We start from the raw sequence: 24,384 nt of genomic DNA, 5'->3' as shown, positions 1-24,384 counted from the left end.
CCAGAAGTTCAGGAAGAGGGAAGATTCCCAAACTCTTGTTATGAGGCGACTATTATCCTAATTCCTAAACCAGGTAAAGACACAGCAATTAAAGAAAATTACAGGCTAACATTTCTTATGAACATAGATGCTAAGATTGTTAACAAAATATTAGCAAACCAGATCCAGCAATACATTAAAAAGATCATATACCATGATCAAGTGGGATTTATCCCAGGGAGGCAAGGATGGTACAATATTTGCAAATCAATAGATGTAATATATCATATAAAACAAATGAAAGACAAAAATCACATGATCATATCAATAGATGCAGAAAAAGCATTTGATAAAATCCAGCACCCATTTATGATAAAAAAAAAAACCAGCAAAGTGGGAATAGAGGGAGAACACCTCAACATAATAAAGTCCATATATGAAAATATCATATTCAAAGTGCAAAAACTAAAAGCATTCCTGATCTCCTCTTAAGATCAGGAACAAGACAAGGGTGTTCACTTTTACCACTCTCATTCAACCTTATCAGAGCATATCAGACAAGGAGAAAAAAATAAAAGGCATCCAAATTTGAAAGGAGGAAGTAAAACTGTCATTATTTGCAGATGACATGGTAGCATATATAGAAAACCTATAGGCTCTACCAAAAAACTACTCAACCAATTTGGCAAAGTAGGGAATACAAAGTCAACAGTCAGAAATTGATGGCATTTTTGTATACCAACAATGAACTATTAGAAAGAGAAACTAAGAAAAAATTCCATTTACTCTAGCAACAACAACAACAACAAAAAATAAAGTACCTTGGAATAAATTTAACCAAGGAGGGAAAAGACCTGTATTCAGAAAACTATAGAACACTGAAGACCCTGGCTGGCGTAGCTCAGTGGATTGAGCGCGGGCTGGGAACCAAAGTGTCCCAGGTTCGATTCCCAGCCAGGGTACATGCCTGGGTTGCAGGCCATAACCCCCAGCAACCGCACATTGATGTTTCTCTCCCTCTCTCCCTCCCTCTCTCTCTCTCTCTCTCCCTCTCTCTCTCTCTCTCTCTCCCCCCTCCCTTCTCTCTCTAAAAATAAATAAATAAAATCTTTAAAAAAAAAAAAAAAGAACACTGAAGAAAGAAACTGAGGAATTTACAAATAAATGAAAGCATATACTGTATTCATGGAATAGAAGGATTAACATCATTAGAATGGCCATACTACCCAAAGCAATCTATAGATTCAAGGCAACCCCTATTAAAATACTAATGGCATATTTCATAGGTCTAGAACAAAGACTCCAAAAATTTATATGGAATCAAAAAAGACCCCGAATAGCCTCAGCAATCTTGAGAAAGAAGAACAAAGTTGGAGGAATCACAATACCTAATATCAAACTTCACTACAAGGCCACTGGTATTCAAGACAGTCTGGTACTGGCATAAGAGCAGTCACATAGGTCAATGGAACAGAATAGAGAGCCCAGAGATAAACCCAAGTCTTTATGGTCAATTAATATTTGACAAAGAGGACATGAACATACAATGTAGTAAAAATAGTCTCTTTAATAAATGGTGTTGGGAGAACTGGACTGGTACACGCAAAATAATGAAACTAGACCACCAACTTATACAGTACACCAGAATGTACTCAAGATGGATAAGAGGCTTAAATATAAACTTTGATACTATAAAAATCCTAGTGGAAAAAATAGGCAGTAAAATTTTGGATATCTCACATAGCAATATTTTGGCCAATATATCTCCTAGGGCAAGGAAAATAAAGGAAAAAAATTAACAAATGGGACTACATCAAACTAAAAAGCTTCTGTATGGCTAAAGAAACCATCATAAAATGAAAAGGGAACTGACTTTTTGGGACAATGTATTTGCCAACAATACATTGGAGAAGCATTCAATCTCCAAAATATATAAAGAACTCAAACAACTCAACACCAGGAAGACAAAGAATCCAATTAAAAAACTGGGCAAAGGACCTGAACAGACACTTTTCCAAGGAAGACGTACAGAGGGCCCTTAAGCATATGAAAGGAAGTTCAGCACCACTAGCCATCAAGAGATGCAAATTAAAACCACAATGAGATATAACCTTGAACCAGTCAGAATGACCATCATTAATAGGTCAACAAACAACAGGTGCTGGAGGGGATGTGGAGAAAAGGGAACCTCAAGCAATGTTGGTAGGAATGCAGACTGGTGCAGCCACTGTGGAAAACAGTATGGAGTTTCCTCAGAAAACTAAAAATGGAACTGCTATTTGATCCAGTGATTCCACTCCTGGGAATATACCCTAAGAATCCTGAAACACCAATTCAAAAGAATTTATGCACCCCTGTGTTCATAGCAGTGCTATTTACAATAGCAAGTTTTGGAAACAGCCTAAATCCCATAGGTATATGAGTACATTAAAAAACTGTGGTACATTTACACAATGGAATACTATGCAGCAGAAAGAAAGAAGGAGCTTGCAAACTTTGTAACAGCTTGGATGTAACTGAAGACATCATGCAAGTGAAATAAGCCAGACAGTGAAAGACAAATACCGTATGATCTCAGTGATAAGTTGAATCTAATGAACAAAATAAACTAGGGAGCAAAATAGAACCAGAGGTATAGAATCATGGAATAGACTGATAGCTGTAAGAGGGGAAGAGGGAGTGGGGACTGAATGAAAGAAGATGAAGGGATTAGTCAAAGAACATATAAGAAAGACCCATGGATATGGACAACAGTGGGGGGATTGATTATGGAAAGGTGGGGGTCCCAGGTAGGGGGGGAAGAAGAAGGGACAATTGTAGTAGCATAAACAATAAAATGTTAAAAAATAGTAATAATATAAAATTAAATTAAAAGAGAAAACACTTCAAAATCACCAGACTTTATCAGGTGATGACTATACTTAAAACTGGGTATTTGAAAATGGAATTATAAGTTGGTGAAAGACAAACACCATATGATCTCATTTACAAGAGAAATCTAATGAATGAAATAAATTAATGAACAAAAAAACCCCAAACACTTCCTAGCATTCGCTTAATAATATATTTGGACCATTTTCCATGTTATCAATACAGATTTACATCTTTTAATGACTGCGTTACATTTAGTTATATGGATAAACCTTATTTAGCTAGGCTTGATAGTGATTTAGATTTTTTTTTTTACTATGGTCATTGCTGCAGTGATTACTTACACACATTTTTGGCATTATTTTGTAGGTATTTATGTAGGGTGAATTTCTAAAAGTGGAAATGTACCAAAGAGAGCATTTTTTTTTACCTTGGTAGGTATTTAAAAATTGCTTTCTTAATTTTTTAGTAATTTATACTCTAATTAACATTGTATGAGAGTGCTTATTTCCCCCCAAATCCTTTTTACACTAAATCATCAAACTTTATTTTTATAGATGAAAAATAAACCTCAATGTTTTAATTTGCACTTGTTAATTATTAGTGGGATTGAACATCTCTTCGTGTTTTTATTTTATCCCTATGAACTAATTGCTTCTTTTATTTACACATTTTATGTAAAATAATTATTTTCTTTATTAGCTTATTTTAATACATTAAATTGGTGGAATGTTATTTTGTGTAAATTACCTTTTTAAATAAAAGATTTACTAAATTAATCAATTTTCTTTGCTGCTTTCTATTATAATATTTTAAACATAAACCAAATTTAAAATAATTTTTATATGACTTGGTTAATTTGAAGATTGAGAAACTTTACCTTATATTTTTCTTTCAATTACATCAAAAACTAAATACTTTGGAGTTTTTAATATACATAATGCATATAGTCATCTTTTTTTGCTTGATAAAAAATAATTTTTTGCTTCACAAATTAGTGATATAACTGGTGTTATGATTTCTTTATAAGGAATATAAAGTGCAAAACTTCCTGTGTAAGACTAGAAACATGTCTTCAACTGGTTATAAGAAGTAGGTGTTCCTGGATTACTCAAAGGATTTCTTTAGTATTTCTTTCTTTACTTTCATCCCCTTCAATAGAGCTGAGAAGTTTGGAATATGTGTTTAACTCCCTTATTCTTAAAATGCTTGTTGATATTTCACCTTCCAGATCAAATACTTCTCTGTTCATTTTAACCAGTAACTTCTTTGTAACTTTCCCAGTCTCATAAAGCTAGGAGATGACAGAGCAATGCTAGAATCTGGTCATTTACTTTGTCACAGTTGAGCAGGTAGGATTTTTATGATGTTTTAATAGATTGAGCTGAAAAACTTGTTTATCCTAAACCACCAAAATATATTGCTATTTATTTATAAAGAATAAAAGAGATGATCAGTATTCTTGAATATTATCAGATAGGACCTGTATTCTTAGCCATGCTTCTGGAACCTTATACATGAGGTTCAGGGAGATATCTGATGAGCAGTCAAATAGTAACAGACATTGACTTGACGGGGAGGGTAGATGAATTTTGGTTGAGACCAAGAAAGAACTGAACATATTTATTGAAGACTTAGAAATGCAGTGGGTTTTAAAGCGGCAGAAGTAATTTTGTTCTGGTGGCCTTAATTCATTTTAAAAGGCTAATTTTAGTTAATTCATTATTCTACTGGATTTTTCAAATGCAACTTAATTCTAATAATCACTAGCATAACCATTTGAAGCACTATGCTCTTTCGATTAGTATTCTAAAGGGATTAATAATTTTCTACCCTAGTAGAAGGAAAAAGGACATTTTATCAGAACATTGCACCTGTCATACATCACATCTTGAATAATTTATGCCCACTGTTGTTGCCAAGTAAAACTTGAGCAAAGTTTTAGATTTTGAAGCTAAATTTTAAATCATAATTATTTAATAAATGTTTGTGAAAACCAGCTGTTCACTTTTAAAAACCCTAAAAGAAGCCATATGACAAGGCCTAACAAAATCAACACAATTAGAATGTTCTGCTTATAAATAGCATAGTGTTATTAATAGAAACGTGCTCAGAGATACCACAGCTGTGCAATTGTGGCGACAACATGCTTGACTCACTGTGGTTGCCCTTTAAAAGTGCTTTCCACAAATGAGCTCTGAAGAGGAAAAACAGGGCATACTGGTTATGCCTCTGATACACACTTGATAGTGTAGAAAGGATTATTACCTCAAAAGTATTTTATTGATGTTGTGAAGGCATTTGATATTCAAAAATAGCAAAGCTTCAAGTTATCAAGATTTTTCAGTGTAGTGTGAGGTGTGAAGATAATATGGATTAAAAACAACTAATGTCTATAAACTCTACATTTGGATATATTTCATATTTCCCCTTTCCTGTTAAAATAGGCACTTCAGGATTACATATGTGATTCCCAGGCCTGCACTAACCATGTTCCTACTCTAATCCCCACCCTATCCCCAGCTCTACCCAAAAGAGGATGTTTTCTCTTGAGAATCCATGTCTTCCCCTGAGGCTATAATTTTGGGTGATATAGTAATTCCTTTACTTACTGTATGAATAGAATGAGGGAATAAAAATTCTTTAGAAAGATCAACAGAATTAGTGAGAATAGAATAAAGAGAAAGAGTTAATGTCTATGGAAAACATCTATTTCTAATTCGCAGAATTTTATTTTGCAGTTTTTTAATATGAGTATTATAGAGATTATTATCAACTTAATTCTCAAACAGATGTTGTGTAGTACAAAGAGATCCCAATGTGTTAATCATGGATGAAAACAGATCTGGACAAACTAAAGGAAGTGAAAATATTCTCATAGTTTAAATCTGCCCCTCCCCTTAGAAAATGTCATGCAGTTGACCTGTAATCTTGATTTTTTTCATTGTCCATTACTTCTCATTCATGCCTGCAAGACTCTTGTTTGCTTTGGTTTGCTAATCAAACAAATGTCAGCTGAGTTTATTTGAAAACTGGAATAAATTGCAGCACTTTAGGTCATTAATAGCAATCAGACATTTTGCAACCGACAGAATATTCAATGACTACAGATCTTGAAACAGGATTTGGTGCGTTCCCAAATCTGTTAATTTCTATCTTTGAAGTATAAAATGCAATGAAAAGAAAAAAAAAAAAACAGAAAATATCCATGCTTATATATTTGTGTCTATATACAAATTTTATTGTAGTCTTTAAAAATATTTAAATAACCTAAAGCTTTTGGCATTATTCTGAAACTGGCATGAAGCACTGAATCCTGAAACATTTAGTAACTTGATATTTATAATTTGGGGGTTCCTTCTTATGGAGAGGATCTTCCATTTCCTCCTGTAATGGTCATGAAACCTGTGGCTGTATGAAACCATTCACACAGGTAAGGTATATTTGGTCTGCTGAACTACCAAACTGCTCAGAACTCCCAGAAATTTCTTTTTTTTTTTTAAGATTATTTATTTATTTATTTTTAGAGAGGGAAAGTAGGGAGAGAGAGAGAGAGAGAGAGAGAGACATCAATGTACAGTTGCTGGGGGTTATGGCCTGCAACCCAGGCATGTACCCTGGCTGGGAATCGAACCTGGGACACTTTGGTTCCCAGCCCGCGCTCAATCCACTGAGCTACACCAGCCAGGGATTAGAACTCCCAGAAATTTCATTCTTCCTTCCTAAAAGGCCAAGTGCCCAATTTGAAGGAAATTATTCTAAAGGAAAGAATACCTTTTGGATTTGCATTTTTTAAATGAAAATAAAGGGCTATTTTATGTATTTATTTTTGTTTGCTTTTGGGGGGTTATTCATTATTTTTTATTGTTGTTGTTCAGTTACAGTTGCCCCACATTTTCCTCTTTGCTCTCTCCTGCCCTGCCCCCATCCCATAAGTCAATCCTGACCCCCTGTCTGTGCCCATGAGTCCTCTATTCATGTTCCTTGACTTGCACCTTCCCCTTCTTTCCTCTGTTAACTTCCTCCCTTTTCCCTTCTGGTCACTGTCAGTTTGTTCTGTATTTCCATGTCTCTGATTCTATTTTGCTCATTTGTTTGTTTTGTGATTAGGTTACACTTATAAGTGAGATCATATGGTATTTGTCTTTCACTGCTTGGCTTATTCCACTTAGCATGATACTCTCCAGTTCCAGCCACGCTGTTTTGAAGGGTAGGATTTCCTTTGTTTCTGCTACATACTATTCCATTGTGTAAATGAACCATCGTTTTTTGATCCACTCATTTATTGATGGGCACTAAGGCTGTTTTCAGGACTTGGCTATTGTAAAAAATTTTGCTATGAACATTGGGGTGCATAGGTTCTTTTGAACTGGTGTTTCAGGGTTCTTAGGGTATAATCCCAGCAGTAGACTTGCTGGGTCAAAAAGCAGTTAGTTCCATTTTTAGTTTTCTGAGGAATCTCCATACTGTTTTCCACAGTGGCTGCACCAGTCTGCATTCCCACTAACAGTGCGCTAGGGTTCTATTTTCTCCACAACCTCACCAGCAGTTGTTGTTTATTGATTTGTTAATAATGACCATTCTCACCAGTGTGAAGTCATATCTCATTGTGGTTTTAGTTTGCATCTCTCTGATGACTAGTGATGTTGAGCATTTTTTCATGTGTCTCTGGGCTCCCTGTATTTCCTTCTTGAAGAAGTATCTGTTCAGGTCCTTAGCCCATTTTTTAAAAAGAGATTGCCTTCCTTTTAAAAAAGATTTTATTTATTTTATTTTTAAACAGAAGGGAAGGGAAGGGAAGGAGAGGGAGAGGGAGAGAAACACTGATACATGGTTGCCTCTCTCACATCCCATACTGGGTACCTGGCCTACAACCCAGGCATGTGCTCTGATTGGGAATCAAACCAGCAACCCTTTGGTTGCAGGCTGGCATTCAATGCACTGAGCCATACCAGCCAGGGACCTTAGTCTTCTTTTTAATTGGGTTGTTTTTCTTCCTGGTGTGGAGCCATGTGTGTTCTTTATATATTTTGGAGATCAAACCCTTCATTGGCAAATACGTTTTCTCATATGGTTGGTTTCCTTTTCATTTTGATGAGTTTTCTTTAGCTACACAGAAGCTTTTTAATTTGAGAAGAACAAAGTGAGAGGGATCACAGTACCTGATATCAAACTATATTACAAGACCACTGTAATCAAAACAGTGTGGTTTGATTACAACAGCATAAGAACAGACACACAGACCAATTGAACAGAATAGAGAGCCCAGAATAAATTCATGTCTTTATGGTCAATTAATATTTGATAAAGAAGGCAGGAACATAAAATGGAGTAAAAATACCCTCTTAAACAAGTGGTGTTGGGAGATCTGGACAAGTATATGCAAAAAAAATGAAACAAGATCACCAACTTATACCATACACCAAAATAAACTCAAGATGGATAAAAGACATATATAAGTCGTTGACACCATAAAGATCCTAGAGGAGAACATAGGCAGGAAATTTTCAGATATCTCATGCAGCAATATTTTGACTGACACATCCCCTAGGATAAGGGATATAAAGGAAAGAATAAACAAATGGGACTACATGGATTTGTTTTTAAAATGCCTTTTTAGATAGACATGTAGACTGATGCAGAAGAATAAGGAACTGAGAAAATCCAATTCAAAAATACTGCTGAATTGTGACAAAGGGAGCTATTAAATAGAAGAATTGTCTTTTCAACAAATGGTACTGGAACAATTATACATCTATAGACAAAAAATTATTAACCTCAATGTAAACCTTGCAGTGAATATAAAAATTAATTGAAAGTAAATCATAAGTATAAATGTAAAATGTAAAGCTAAGAAAATTTTAGAGAAAGCATAGGAGAAAATCTTCAGGACTTGGGGCTAGATGAGTTTTTGGGCATGATACCAAAAGCACAATTCATAAAAGAAAATATCCATAAATTGACTTTACTCTAAAAACTTTTATGCTATGAGAAACCCTAATAAGATGATGAAAAACAAGCTACAGAGAACAAATATTTGCAAAACACATATTTGACAAAAATATAGAGAATATAGAAAGAACTCTCAAATTTCAACAGTATTAAAAAAATTAATTAGAAAAATAGTCAAAAACATAAACAGATATTTCACCAAACCGGAGATACAATGAAAAATAACCACACAAAAAGATGTTCAACATCATTAGTCATTAAGTTAATGCAAAATAAAACCACTATGAAATATCACCTCACACCTAATAGAACAGCTAATTTTAAAAAGTCATCAGAAAGCAAATGGTGAGGATGCGGAGATACTAGACCTCTCATCCATTGCTGGTATGAATGTAAAATGGTATAGCTATTCTAGAAAACAGTTTGACAGTTAAAAAAATAAAACTTAACAGATGTTTACTATATGACCCAGCAGTCACAGTCTTGGGCATTTAATCCAGAGAAATTAAAACTTATGTTCACACAAAAACCTCTGCGTGAATGTTTTTAGGGTCTTTATTTGTGATAACAACAACCCATAAACAATCCAAATACCCTTCAATGGAGGAGTGGTTAAAGTCTGGTATATCCATCCATGCAATGGAATACGGCTCAGCAATAAAAAGTAACAAACAGCTGGTATGTACAAGTTAGATGAATCTCAAAGGCATATGCTTAGTGAAAAAAGTCTCAAAAGATTGAACACCATGTAATTCAATTTATATAACATCTTTAAAATGACAACAATATAGTGATGAGAAACAGATTAGTGATTGATGGGACAGAAGCATGGTGAGGGGTGAGAATATAAAGGTGAACATGAGCAAGATCCTTTGTGATGATGGAACAATTTTGTTCTATCCTTGTGATGATCCTTTGTGGTGATAGAACAATTTTGTATCTCTATTGTGAGACAAAATGCACAGGACTATAGACTCACACACAACCCCCACACAATTTTTTCCAGGGTTCTTAAAATTTAAATTATAGCCCTGGCTGGCGTAGCTCAGTGGATTGAGCGCGGGCTTCAAACCAAAGTGTAGCAGGTTCGATTCCCAGTCAGGGTACATGCCTAGGTTGTGGGCCATGACCCCCAGCAACTGCACATTGATGTTTCTCTCTGTCTCTCTTTCTCCCTCCCTTCCCCCTCTAGAAATAAATAAATAAAATCTTAAAAAAAAGAAAACTCCATTTAAAAAAATTTAAATTTTTACTTTCAAAGGAGCCAAGATAAAATAAGTTGGGTGTTTTATTACTTATTTAATCATCTTCACTGTTATCTGGAAGTATAAAATTTAACTATAATTTTCCTTATAAGAAAGTATTTCATAGTCTATATAGGTCCAGAAATGCATGAGTACTTTAGAAGTGAATTTATTATTACTGTTATCAAAACTCACAAACAATATTATTGTGTGGATTCGTTTATAGATTTATACTTGAATAATTAAGAAATAGTATAACTTTTTAGTAATATAAAAATGTTTCAGAGGTTCTTACTTGAGTAAAATTTTTAAATAAAATGTTTTAGAAACAATTTTATAGGTAGGGATAACAGAAAGTACTATATTTCTAGAAACATTAATTGAAGACATTTTTCAATTGTGAGAAATCTATAGTCCCTTTACAGCCTTTCATAACCCTGTCTTCTTTATTACTCAAAAGACTGAAAACATCAAATCAAACATGTTTCTTCAGTCCAAATAACAGCAGAATAACAGCTGTTCTATAGACTCCCTTCTTTTGCCTTTTTTTTTTTGTCTAAAACCAGCATCAGATGTGAATAGTATACAAAGTGATAAGAGGGTTAATAAAAGTTGTATCCACTCTCTTCGTGCCATGTCTATAGGTAATGTAAAAAAGGATAGAACAGAAAAACTTTTAACCTAAGATTTGTTCCAGATAAGGATGAAAAGCAAATGTTAAATCAATTATTTCCACTATAGACATTAGCAAAATATATTTCAGCTGAGAAAGTCCATAAATTCAACGAAAGTAATTGTATTTTAGTGGAAAATGGGCACAGACTCTGGAGAAGAGCAACTTGGAATTGAATCTGGTTGACAAGATCACTGGCTTGGGGATCTTGGGCAAGTTTTTAATGTGTTGAATTTGTCTTATCATTTTATAGATGAGAAAAACATGGCCTACGGAAATTCAAAGACTTTCCCTTGGCCACAGGGCAGTTTAGCTAGGGAGTAGGGACAAAACCTAGATTTCTTTTTATTCTCAACTAGTCCAAGACTTTCACATTACCTTCTCTTCTCTTCTGAGATATTAACATTAATAATGTAACCATGGCTTTACTTCTAAACCTGGTGAGAAATACTAATTTATTATATTTAGTTAAAATTGTTATTGCCGTCACCATCATTATAATTATGATTTGAGGCTGGTATAAATAGTTTAAATGGTAATCTGTATCAGTTTAAGATAGCCTAAATTATGTTTAAAAATACCTTGCAGTCCCCACAGCTTAAAATTGCAAAGGCTTTCTCATGTCTCATGACACATGTTCATCATGGATTAGTGGAAACTACACATCTGCTCATTGTAGCTACTTAGAGACCCAGCTGGTGGAGCAGCCTCCATCTTGAAAATTACTGATGTCCAGAACTAGTCAACAGGCACATGTCCTCACCCAGTTAGATGGGAGGTAGGTAGTAATATCCTATTCTTTGCTGTAAAGAGAGAACCAATTATAGTTTATCAATGATACTACTATGCTATGACCATCATATGATTTATGAAGTATTATGGCCCTGTTAAGATCTGAAAATATTAAAAATAACTAATATGAAAAACTTTTAACTATGAAAAATAAAATATCCTATAAAATTGCCGGCAATTTTAGAGATACTATCAGTGATTTGGGGCTTAAATGTAAATTTTTTTAACCTTCAAGTATTTTATAAACTTATGATAGGCATAGTTATTCTTCTCTATCTGTAAGCTAGTCTTCCCAATTGGTTTTTTTTTTCACTCCCCAAAAACTTTTTGCTCCCTGAACAGTGAGGAAAGATACATAGCTGTCTTTATTTTTCTTGGAACTCTGCACATTGATCATTCTGACTAGCCTTTGTGGTTGGTTATCTTTGGCTGATCCACTGCTTCCCTAAATAGATACTGCAACATATTTGTCCTCTGTTAGAGTAGAATCATTTGGTTACATAAAACAGTAATATTATATCATATAGAAAATTTGAATGATATTGCATTGAGAGAGGAAGTTAGGGCAAAATAACTAAGTAGAAAAAGAATGAGGAAAATGGTGGAGGATGAGGAAGGAAAGACAATTTATGGTCATATTCATTACAGATGTTGGAATTAAATTAGTTATCTACTAGGATTAGGCAGCAAGTCCCTAAAAGAATAAGAGCTTTGGTGCTTGTGCCAGAGCAGTAAAATTGTTGGCTTCTCTTTATTCCTTCCATTTATATTAAGAAACAATCTCAGATATTACTGTTTATTTCACTGCAAGAGGGCAGTGGTGTACCATTTGGCCCCATGATATCAAGGTTCTTCTATACCGCATTTCTGGCAGAAAGGCCTAGGGAATGAGGACTGATCTCAGATCTTGTTAAGTTTAGTACCTATGAGGTGACTATAGTCATTAGATTTTATCCAAACAGGCCTAATAAGTATTTTCCTATAGAATAGGCCCCAAATCATACTAGATTATTTAATTGAGTGGAAAAATTATCAAGAGACCCAAATATTCAGTTTTAATACCTCTCACTAAAGATGAACGAGTATTATTTTCTTTTACATCTTCTCCAATTACCATTATTTTTCATGAAGTATATATATACTCTTTCTTAGGTCCATAACAGATTCATTGTGACCACTGAGGGAACATATTAAAATATTTTTTCAGAGCTAGACAAACTAATGAAAATAATATGAGTTTTTTGTTTCAATATGTTATTCAATGACAAAAAGAATGCTTGTTAAATTACATTAAAATAATATAAACTGAATGACTTGGTCTAGCTTTTACTTATATCAAAACCCATGAAATCAAGAAGCAATGTGAACATCTTTATATTTGTACTTTTTATTATTGGCATAAAGCATCATTGATCTACAACATAATATTCAGTGTTCTGATAATGTTTATTTGTATAGGTGGTTGAAGTTTGAAGAAGATGTGGAGGATGGGGGAGAGAGGTGGAGCAAACCATATGTGGCGACTCTGTCATTGCACAGCTTGTTTGAGTTGAGAAGCTGTATTCTGAATGGAACCGTGTTGCTGGACATGCATGCCAATACTTTAGAAGAAATTGCAGGTATATCCTTTTTCCCCTTAGCCTATATCACTCTTATGGCTACAGCAGATTTTTTTATTACCTTTTCCTTATAATTTTATACATGTGTGACCTTCGGAAAATTCTCATGATCGGCATATAAGGCTGTAAAAATAACTTTTCTTATCCCCTTACTTAAGATAAAACAAGTTGAATCTCAGAAAAATATGCTTTAACTGGTCCAATAGCAAGTCTGGAACAAGAATCTAGGTATTCTGACTTCCATTTAGTATTCGTTGTTTTTCACTATTGTATTTAATTAGAATGTCACTATTAGAAAATTTAAGGAAAAAATAATGAAATTAGAGATCGAATTTTTTCAATATTAAAGCACATGAAACAGGCCCTGGCCAGGTAAGTTAGACAGTTATTCCCATACACCAAGGTTGTCAACCAATGAATGTGTAAATAGGTAGAACAACAAGTTGTTGTCTCTTTCTCTCTCTCTCTGTTTGTCTCTTTCCCCCTTCCCCTCTAAAAATCAATGAGTAAAAATTTAAAAAATGCATGAAATAGCGATATGAAAACATTTCATTTAGTAAATTGGAAAAAATGTTAGTTCAGAAAAGAACAGAAAGGAATGATCATTTATAAATTCCAGAGTATACCAGGTGATGCAGTTGAGATAGTTTGTAACTTAATACTATGACTAGCCCCTGGGGTGAATGATTTGTATTAGAAGCCTTTGATGGCTGTATAACACAAGTACTGATATTTAGGAAGCATCTTACTGTTACTCTAGAAATAGAGGTAAAGAAAGTATGTTCTTCTGGTCTGGAAAACAAAAAAACATTTTAGTAAAAACAAAATACTACAAAAACACAAAAATGAGTTTTGAAAGAGTATAACTGAATTATTAATGGAGATTTTTAAAATAAAAGCAAAGCAAGGACTCAGACAAATTTTTTTTAAAAAAGCTCCTACTTTGGAGGAGAAATAAAAGCAGTTGCATGTGTATGTGGAATTTTTTTGTGAAGTGGAAAGATTTAAGAGAGAGTTTAATGTCATAATTATATTGTAGAGATGGAATAAAAAAGAAAACAGATAAGATGTGTTTTCAATCACAAAAGTGAGAGACTGTTGTTTTAGAAAAATAAGATATTTAATTTAACCTTCAGAATAGCCTCATGAAGTGTCATTCCCATTTTTCATGAGAAAATAGAAGTTCGGAAATATTAATGGCCCAGGCTCCATCTAGGGGGCCCTGACTTCAGCCTCGTGTTCCTTTTGTTACACTGCAACTGCTGTCTGTAGCAAGAGTAGGCTTCCAGGGGATGTTGTCCAAATTTTAATGGCAGTTTGATTAACTTAAAATTTTTTATTTGGTTGCTGGTGCTGATAGGAATGCATATATTATAATACATATAAAAACTAAGTATAGAAAGATATCTTGAATTATAATATTCAGTAAAAATAAAACAAGAAAGGTAAGCCTTTAAGTTTCATTAACATCTGTGAAGTGGTTATTACAGTTTAAAATATGTAACTAGAGCGTAAAAGACTGTATAAAATTAAATATAGTATATTATTTTTTAGAAAAACACTAGATTCAATAATGGATCACACTACATCAACACTGAAAATGGTTCAATTAAAAATTAGCAAACTTCCTGTGGATAGTAGCTGTCCAGCTCAATTTCTTAGCTTTATGTTATGGGGTCTTACTTATACCCAATAAATTTGTTTTCCTTTTTATTGAATTTATTTAGGTGACTCTGGCTAACAACATTACACAGGTTTCAGGTGCACAGTTCTACAATACATCATCTGTACACTGCTTTGTGTATTCACCGCCCCAAGTCAACATATCTTGTTAGTTTCAGGTGTGCACCATAGACATTTTAACAATATTAATTCAAGTCCTTTGCCCAGTTTTAATTGAGTTTTTATATTAAATTGTGTACTTTCTTTATATATTTTGGATATTATGCTCTTATCAGATGTATGGTTTGCAAGTATTTTCTCCCATTCAATAGGTTTTATTTTCATTTTGTTGATGATTTCATTTTTTGTGTAAAAGCATTTCAATTTAATGTAATCCCACTTAATTTATGATACCTTTGCCTAAGGAGGCTGAACCAAAATTAGTGCTAAGACTGATGTTAGAGAGTTTATTCCCTATGTTTTTTTCTAGGAACTTTATGGTTTCAGATCATGTATTCAAGTCTTTCATCTAGTTTTAATACATTTTTGTATGTGGTGTAAGATAGTGGTCTAGTTTCATTCTTTTGCATGTAGCTATTTAGTTTCCCAATACAATTTATTAAAGAAACTGTTTTTCCCCATTGTATATTCTTGTCCCTTTATCATAGATTAATTGACCATATATATGTGGGTTTATTTCTGGCTCTCAATTTTATTCTATTGATATATGTGTCTGTTTTTCATGCCAGTACCATATTATTTTGATTACTATAACTTTGTAGAATAGTTTTAAATCAGCAAGCACAATACCTCAGCTTTGTTTTTCTCGAGGTTGCTTTGATTCTTCTGGGTCTTTTGTTGTTCTTTATAATTTTAGGATTCTTTGTTTTAGTTCTGTGAAAAATGCCATTGTTATTTTGATGGTAATTGCTTTGAATCTGTAGGGAAGATTATTTTGGTTAGTTTGAACATTTTAACAGTATTAATTCTTCCATGGGCACAGTGTACCTTTTCATTTATTTGTGTTGTTTTCAATTTCTCTCATCAATGTCTTATAGTTTTCAAAATATAGGTCTTTTACCTCCTTGGTTTAATTTAGCCCTAGTTATTTTAATTTTTGATGCAGTTGTACATGGGACAGTTTTCTTAATTTCTGTTTCTGATAGCTCATTATTAGTGTATAGAAATATAACCTATTTCTATATATTAATTTTGTATCCTGTGACTTTACTGAATTCATTTACTATTTCTAATAGTTGTTTTGGAGTATTTAGGGTTTTCTACATACACAGTACCATGTCATCTGCAAACAGTGACAATTTTACTTCTTCCATTCTAATTTGGGTGCATTTCATTATATTTTTTCCTTTGCTTAATTGCTATGGCTAGGTCTTTCAATACTACACCAAATAAAAAGGGCATCCTTTTCTTGTTCCTGATCTTAGAGGAAATGCTTTCAGCTTTTCACCATTGAATACAATGTTAGCTGGGGGAGTGGTGGTAATATATTTATTATATTGAGGTACATTATTTCTATACCCAGTTTGTTGATCATTTTTATCATAAATAGATGTTGAATTTTGTTAAATGATTTTTCTCTATCTGTTGAAATGATGTCTTTTACCCTTTGTTTGGTTAATTTGGTGTACCACATTGAACCACCCTCGAGTATCTAGAATAAATCCCCCCTGATTATGGTATATGATCCTTTTAAGTATTGGTTAAGTATTGAATTTGGTTTGCTAATATTTTGTCAAGGATTTTTATATCCATGTTCATCAGAGATATAGGTTTTTAATTTTGTTTTTTTTTGTGGTGTCTTTAATTTTGATATTCGTTAATGCTGGCCTCTTAAATAAGTGTGGAAATATGCCTTTCTCTTCATTTTTTGGAATGATTTGAGGAAGTGGTATTAAATCTTCTTTATATGTTTGGTAGAATTCACCTGTGATGCCATCTGGTTATGGATTTTTGTTGTTTAGCAGTTTTAAAATTGGTGATTTAACTTTATATTTGTAATTGGTGTTTTCAGATTTTTTCATTTCTTCATGGTCCAGGCTTGGAAGGTTGTGTATGTCTTGTAATTGAACCATTTTTTCTTAGGTTTTCTATTTGTTGGCATATAATTGTACTATTTCTTTGGTCTTATTTGTAACTTCTGTTTTATTTCTGATTTAATTTATTTGGGCCCTTTTTTTTCTTGATAAATCTGGCTAAAGGTTTATTAATTTTTTCTTTTCAAAGGGCCAGCTTTTAGTTTTATTCATCTTTTCTATTTTTATCTCTACTTCATTTATTTTCACTCTGATCTTTATTATCACCTTTATTGTACTAACTAGATTTTGTTTTTTCTTCTTTTTCTAGTTCCTTTAGGTGTAAAGTTAAATTCTTTATTTATGATTTTTCTTGTTTCTGGAGGTAGGCAGGTATAGTTATGGACTTTACTTTTAGAGCTCCTTTTGCTGCATCCCATAGACTTGGAAAGTTTTGCTTCTATTTGTCTGAAGGTTTTTTTGCTTTCTCTTTGATTTCTTCATTTACACATTGGTTGTTTAGCAGGATGTTCTTTAATCTTTATGTGTTTGTGGGGTTTTCCCCTAGTTTTCTTCTTTGAATTGATTTCTAGTTTCATATGGTTATGTTCAGAAAAGAGGCTTGATATGATTTGTCTTCTTGAATTTATTGTTTAGTGGTCTAATATGTGATATATCCTGGAGAATATTACATGTACACTTGAAAAGAATGTGTGGTCTGTAGTTTTTTAATCAAATGTTTTATCTATATCAAGTCCATGTCTGCAAATATTTCATTTAGGCCCAGTGTTTCCTTATTGATTTTCTGTGTGGATGATCCATTCATGGTGTAAATGGAGTATTCAAGTCCCCCACTATTGATGTAATGTCAATTTCTTCCTCTTTGTCTATTAATATTTGCTTTATATATTTAGGGGCTCCTATGATTATTGAGTAAATATTTACAAATGTTATATCCTCTTCTTAGATTGACCTATCAGTTAGAAACCTTTTTTTTTTTGGTATTTTGTTACAGTCTTTGTTTTAAAGCCTATCCTATTTGATGTCAATATTGCTATTCCAGCTTTCTTTTTTTCCCCTCACATGGAATATCTTCTCCATTCCTTCATTTTCAATCTGTGTATGTCTTTAGATCTGAAGTGAGTCTCTTGTAGGCAATATATAGATGGGTCTTGTATTTTTTATCCATTCATACAGTCTATATCTTTTGATTGGAGCATTTAGTCTGTTTACATTGAAAGTAGTTATTGATTGACATGTACTTATTGCCATTTTATTAATTGATTTTATTAGTTTTGTAGTTCATCCCTGTTTTGTTTCTCCTCTAGATCTCTTCTTGCAGTGTGATGGTTTTTGTCAATGTTATATTTGTGTTCCTTTCTCTTTATTTTTTTTGTGTTGTAGGTATTTGGTTTGTGGTTACTATGAGATTCATATATATCTATATGTCTATTTTAAAGTTATAGTCACATAAATTCAAACATATTCTAAAAGCTCTACATTTTTGCTCTCCCTGTTTTATGTTTTTAACATCATATTTTGTGTGTCCCCTACTTTTGTAGTTATATTTAATTTTACAACTTTTATCTTTTAAACTTTTCACTACATTTTTAGTAGCTGTTTCACTGCCTTTGTTATATACATATTTGCCTTTACCAGTAAGATTTTTTTTCATGTTTTCTTATATGCAGCTATGTTTTTTTCCAGCTTAAAGTTGATTCTTTAACATTTCTTGTTAAAGGCTGCTTTAGTGGTGATGAACCCCTTTAAAGTTTGCTTGTCTGAGGAACTCTATCTCTTATTCAAATCTGAGTGATATCTGTGCCATGTAGCGTATTCTTTAATGTAGGTTTTTTTCTTCTCAGCATTTTAATTATATCCTCCCACTTCCTTCTGGTCTGCAAAATTGCTGCTGAAAAATCAGCTTATAGTCCTATGGAGTTTCCTTTGTATGTGATTAGTTGTTTTTCTCTTGCTACCTTGAAGATTGTCTTTTTATAAAGATCTTATTTATTTATTTATTTTTAGAGAGGGGAAGGGAGAGAGAAGAGAGGGAAAGAAACATCAATGTGTGATTGCCTCTTGTGAACTCCCCACTGGGGACCTGGCCTGCAACCCAGGCATGTGCCCTGACTGGTCAGCCCTTTGATTCTCAGCCCTTTGGCAGGCCTTTGATTCTCAGGGTGCACTCAATCCACTGAGCCACACCAGCCAGGGCTGTCTTTTTATCTTTAACTTTAGCCATTTTAATTGTAATATATCTCGGCGTGATTCTCTTTGGATTCATTTTGTCTGGAGCTGTGACTCCTGAACCTGAATATCTAGTTCCTTTTCTAGGTTATAAAAGTTTTCAGCCATTATTTCTTTAAATAAGTTTTCTGTCCCTTTCTTGCTTTTTCCCGTTTTTGGCCCCTCTACAATGTGAATGTTAGTACACTTGATGTTGTCCAAGAGAGCCCTTAAAGTATTCTCTATTTAAAAAGATTCTTTTTCCTTTTTGCTATTTTTAATGGAGCAATTTCTACTATTCTGTTTTCTAGATCACCAGCCTGTTCTTCTGTGTTATCTAGTCTGTATTGATTCCCTCTAGTGCATTTTGTTTTCTGTTTTTTTTAGTATTGTTCAATTACAGTTGTCCCCATTTTATTTAAATTATTGTATGTTTCAGCTTTGCTTGGGTATTTCTTATATTTTTAAATCTTTGACATCATTCTCTTCCTTTCAGTGAGTATTTTTTATGACTGCTAATTTGAACTCTTTATAAAGAAATTACTTTCCTCAGTTCCATTAGTGTTTTGGTTTTTTTTGAGGGGATGGTATTTTATCTTGTTATTTCACTTGGAACATAATCCTTTGTTCCTCATTTTTTTTACTTATTTTGTATGTTTCTCTGAGTTAGGCAAAACATCTACCTCTCTCAGTCTTGAATGAGTGGACCTGTGTGGGAACAACTGCTGAATAGATTGCATGTACCAGTTGGTTTTGGCAGGCCAGCTGGAGCAGGCACAGGCTGGTGGGTCCCTGAGCATGCCATGCCAGATGCACAGTGGCAAGATTTCTGAAGCTGGGGCTTATGGACCTGGGAGGTCTTGAGGTCTGCTGCAATAGTTCCCCCTTGACAGCAAAGCTGGATCAGGCATATGTTGTGGGGGTCCTGGAGTGCACCACACTGGGAGTGCACCAAGTAGGATGACTGGAGTTGGAGGGAACATGGGCTGAGCTTTTCCAGTGCATGCTGCACTGGGGTGCTTTTGGCAGGACAGCTGGTACTAGAGCAGGCATTGGCCATGGGGATTCCAAAGTGAGTAGCACTAGGGTTGCTTTGGCATGATGGCTTAAGCTAGTGTGAGCCAGGGGTCCAGGTCCACTGGAGCAGTCTTTGCAGATTTCTTGAAGCCTGGACTATGCTCCCACTTGCTATATTAAAAGTGAAGGGGAAATGTAAAAAAAAATGGTACTCACTGGTGCCACTGATCCTAGAGACTTCCAACTATTCTTTGCCTATTGGTAGACACTCTTGTGTTAACAAATGGATTTCCTTCATGTATAGTTAGGTGCCTTTTACCTGCTGTCTCCTCACTGAGCCCCAGGCCAGGCAAGTCTTCAGGGGTCAATCAGCTATGTTCTTCCTATTAAAGGTCATTGTGTTGTGCATGGAGTCCCTATCGTTACCTTGTCTCTGTCTCTCCTATTCTTTTCAGTGTGGTTCCTCTATCATTTGTTGTGCAGAAGCTGTTCAGTTAGCCCTAGTTCTTTTTTAGAAGGAATAGTTCTTCTATGTGTAGCTGTATATTAGGTATGTTGGTGGGTGGAGGTGAATTCAGGGTCTTTCTATGTTCTCATTTTGGACCCACCTTCCCCAAAGTTCTCTAATAAACATTTAAATATTTTAATTGGGGATCAAATAACTGGACTTTTCATGGTATTTTGCAGTTTAGGAAACTCTTTTTAGTAATTTTACACTGTCTTTTTGATACACAAAACAAACTTGGGGCTTAGTATTATTATCGTTATCCTTACTTCATACCTAAAATTACTGAAATTCAGAAGTTTATAGGTTGTGCCCAAAGTAAAGAGTTTATTTCTGCTACTTGTGCTAGTGATGGCATTACCTTTGAAAATGGATTAATCCGAATACATGTTGGATTGACTACATATAATGAAGCTGTAAAATTTCTCAGTCTGACTAAATTAGCCTCATAAAATACCATTCATAATTTTACCAGGCTTTACATTTCTTAAAACATATAATTTCTACTGCTATCTTTAGAAATTTATTCCTACCAGGAAATCTCCCATTAATCCGACTAAAACTCTCTTGTTTATTTTATTACCTTAATTCAGTTTTATTGTCTAAATTTATGTTTCCTTTCTTTAATTCTGCCCCCTTCCTCAAACTCAGCTCAAGGCTGTTATCTGTGTTAAATCTAGCTTTTAAAAGCAAATTATAGTTTCTGAGTCTATCCTTACAAATGGAAGTAGTTCAGTGAAAGTCCCAATATCCCAAATAGCTTTTTAGTTTTCTTTCTGCTCTTCTAATTAGTTTATATTTTTCTGTCTCCAAAGTAGTCCAACTTGAATGCCCCATTTTCAGTGTGGATCAGTCTGTAAAATGTCATTCATAAGATACTAGTTTAGAGCTAATACCACATAGAAAAATATTATTGAAAATACTTGTGTTGACTGTTATATCCTTAGATTCCTTTTCAATTATTAATGAAAACAGACTCTCTCTCTCTTTGAGTGATTTTGATTTGACTTATTTAATTCAAAGCTATTTATTTCTACCCTCAATAAAATCTCATTTAAACATTTCTCCCTATAGCTTGTAATTTTCTTATTGTTTACTTGCTGCCATTTTTTACTTTGTGATGATTAAGCTGTATTTTTAAGTAATATATCACTGAGGCCACTTACAGAGATGGGAATAATTTTTTTAATTTATATTCATTTTATTTCTTTTTTTATTGTTGTCCAAGTACAGTTGTCTTCATTTTACTGCCACCACTTTTCCCCACCCCACCCACCTCCCACCCTCAATCCTACCACCATTTAAAACCACAGTGAGATACCCCTTCACACTGGTCAGAATGGCCATCATAAACAAATCAACAAACAATAAGTGCTGGTGAGGTTGTGGAGAAAAGTGAACCCTACTGCATTGTTGGTGGTAATGCAGACTGGTGCAGCCACTCTGAAAAACAGTATGGAATCTCCTCAAAAAACTAAAGATTGAACTGCCTTTTAACTTGGCAATTCCACTGCTGCGATTATACCCTAAGGACCCTGAAACACTAATTCAAAAGAATCTATGCACCCCAATGTTTATAGCAGCACAATGCACAATAGCCAAGTGCTGGAAGCAACCTAAGTGCCCATCAGTAAATGAGTGGATCAAAACTGTGGTACATTTACACAATGGAATACTACACAGTAGAAAGAAAGAAGGAGCTCCTACCCTTTGCTAACATATGGATGGATCTGGAGACTATTAATTATGCTAAGTGAAATAAGCCAGGTGGTAAAAGACAAATACCATATGATTTCACCTATAAGTGAAACCTAATCAACAAAACGAACAAGCAAGCAAAATAGAACCAGAGACGTTGAGATCAAGAACAAACTGACAGTAACCAGAGGGGAATGGGGAGGGGGATAATGGCGAAAAGAAGGGGAAGAATTGTCATTTTTATTAACCTATAATTATAAATTTTATTTTATTTTACTTTATGACAATTTATGACCATAGCGATTAACAAGACCTGAAATTTTCTTTTGAACTCTTATTTATCATATTTTTAATATGTTAGACAGTTACTAACATTAGTCACCCATTCTAGTTTTCTAAAAGCTAGATATTGTAGTTTACCTTTAAGGGCTCTAAACCTGAGTATTTTGCAAATGCCCGGCTTCAGCAGCATTCATGTTTTTTAGATATTTTCTAGCAGAGGAGTAGGATCCAGATATTATTTTAGAATGATGAAAGATTTTTATATCAATATTCTGATATGTTTTTAAGACTCAGATAATTGTTTAAAGAGGTTTTATAGACTTAGCAGGAGAAAATCCCATTTGTATCTGGCAGGACTGTCAAGAATTTCTGGTATAATTAAAGTGGGATTTTCTTTTGGATAAAGTTAATTTAAAAACGTCTATTTCTCAATGTTTCAAAGAACTCAGAAAATGTAAACTTCTTTGTTCAAAATATTACTTAACTCTTTTAAATCCAAAATTTTCAAGATACATCTTCTTACCATAACTTAGTCAGATAAGGAAATCAGTTATGTTAAAAATTATTCTTAATTAAATTTTATAAATTATAAGCAATTATACAGTCTATGTTCATCTCTTTGAAATACAGTGCTATAAAGATGAATAATGAAAATATTCTTTCTGTAGTTGTACACTTTAACCTCATTCTGTCACTGAGAGTAAGAAACTAAAACTAAATCAAAGTTAGTAACATGGGAAGGTTATCAATTATTGCTCTCAACTCATTAAAATAACTTCTATTGACTAAAATCTTTTTTTGAAGTAAAAATCCATAGTTTTCTCCATTTAATGTAATATACAAACAGTCATATATTTTTCAATATGCTTGTAATATACAGTACTTGGCCTGGAAAGTCAGTATTCTTCTAGTAGTTTACAATTTTAGTGTGTATGTTTCTGGTAGTGCTGTCAAGCAGACTGCAGAATTTGAATCCATCCTATTTCCCACTCCTCCCCTAGCATCTTTATGACTATATGTTTTTGTAGGACAAAGCTTATGTGATAATCTTTAGAGAGTTCAGAGATTTATAGAGAATCTGTAAAATATCATAGTCTCTAGAGGTTTTCATTCAGTGGTTAAATGGATTGATCATAATAAAATAATCACCTGATTGGACCTAGAGGGTATTACACTGAGTGAAATAAGTCAGAGAATGGAAAATGCCATATGATTTCACTTATGTATGGAATCTAAAAAACAATATAAATGACTAAACAAAAGAGATATGGACTTATAGATACAGAAAAAAAACTGATGGTTGCCAGAGGGGAGGGTGGTTAGAAGACTGGGTGAAAATATTGTATGCAAAAAATTTAAAATTAAAAAGTTATACTTTGAGTCAAAAAATAAATAATTGCCTGATTAAGATATAAAGTAATATCTTGTTTTTCTTAGGCCTTTTTCCACAAATGCTGCTAGTTTTTCCAGAACCATCTTAGTGCTAGAAGAGCATGACCTATTTATCCTTTTTCTTCTTGCTCCTTTTATCATCCAGATCCTGGAATTGTGCTTTGGCAGACTAAACTGTATTATTTAGGCATCATAGCTGCTGAGATTGTAGGACTTGACTCTGGGCCCAAAGCCATTATGGTCCATTATCCTTTCCTACTTTTCAAGGTTAATACTAATATATATTAGAGTGGTGAAGAGAACAATGTAAGTGATTAATGAATCAGACTCCCTTTGGTACTTAAACATCACCTCAGTATAGCTTATATTCTTAAGCAAGATGATTAGCTCTTCCAGTTCATTAAGGTACTATCAGATGCAGTTACAACTCAGAGGA

The 24,384-nt window shown here is 33.6% G+C and overlaps 1 protein-coding gene across 13 annotated transcripts in view; it reads left to right on the top strand.

Annotated features, from left to right (window-relative positions):
- Positions 1–24,384, top strand: part of SLC4A10 (solute carrier family 4 member 10) — a 277,108-nt gene that overhangs the window by 140,609 nt on the left and 112,115 nt on the right. For all 13 annotated transcript variants that reach the window (XR_003684369.2, XR_003684370.2, XM_028508732.2 and 10 more), the window contains exon 5: positions 12,970–13,130. Coding sequence is in view for 11 of the 13 variants with exons in the window: in XM_028508732.2 (XP_028364533.1) it covers positions 12,970–13,130 (161 nt within the window). In the remaining 2 variants the exon portion in view is untranslated. The remainder of the gene's footprint in view (positions 1–12,969; positions 13,131–24,384) is intronic.

The sequence above is a fragment of the Phyllostomus discolor genome, chromosome 4, assembly GCF_004126475.2.
Source record: "Phyllostomus discolor isolate MPI-MPIP mPhyDis1 chromosome 4, mPhyDis1.pri.v3, whole genome shotgun sequence".
Lineage (NCBI taxonomy): Eukaryota > Metazoa > Chordata > Mammalia > Chiroptera > Phyllostomidae > Phyllostomus > Phyllostomus discolor.
The sequence above is the reverse complement of the archived record's forward strand: the minus strand, read 5'-3'. Positions and strand labels throughout refer to the sequence as shown.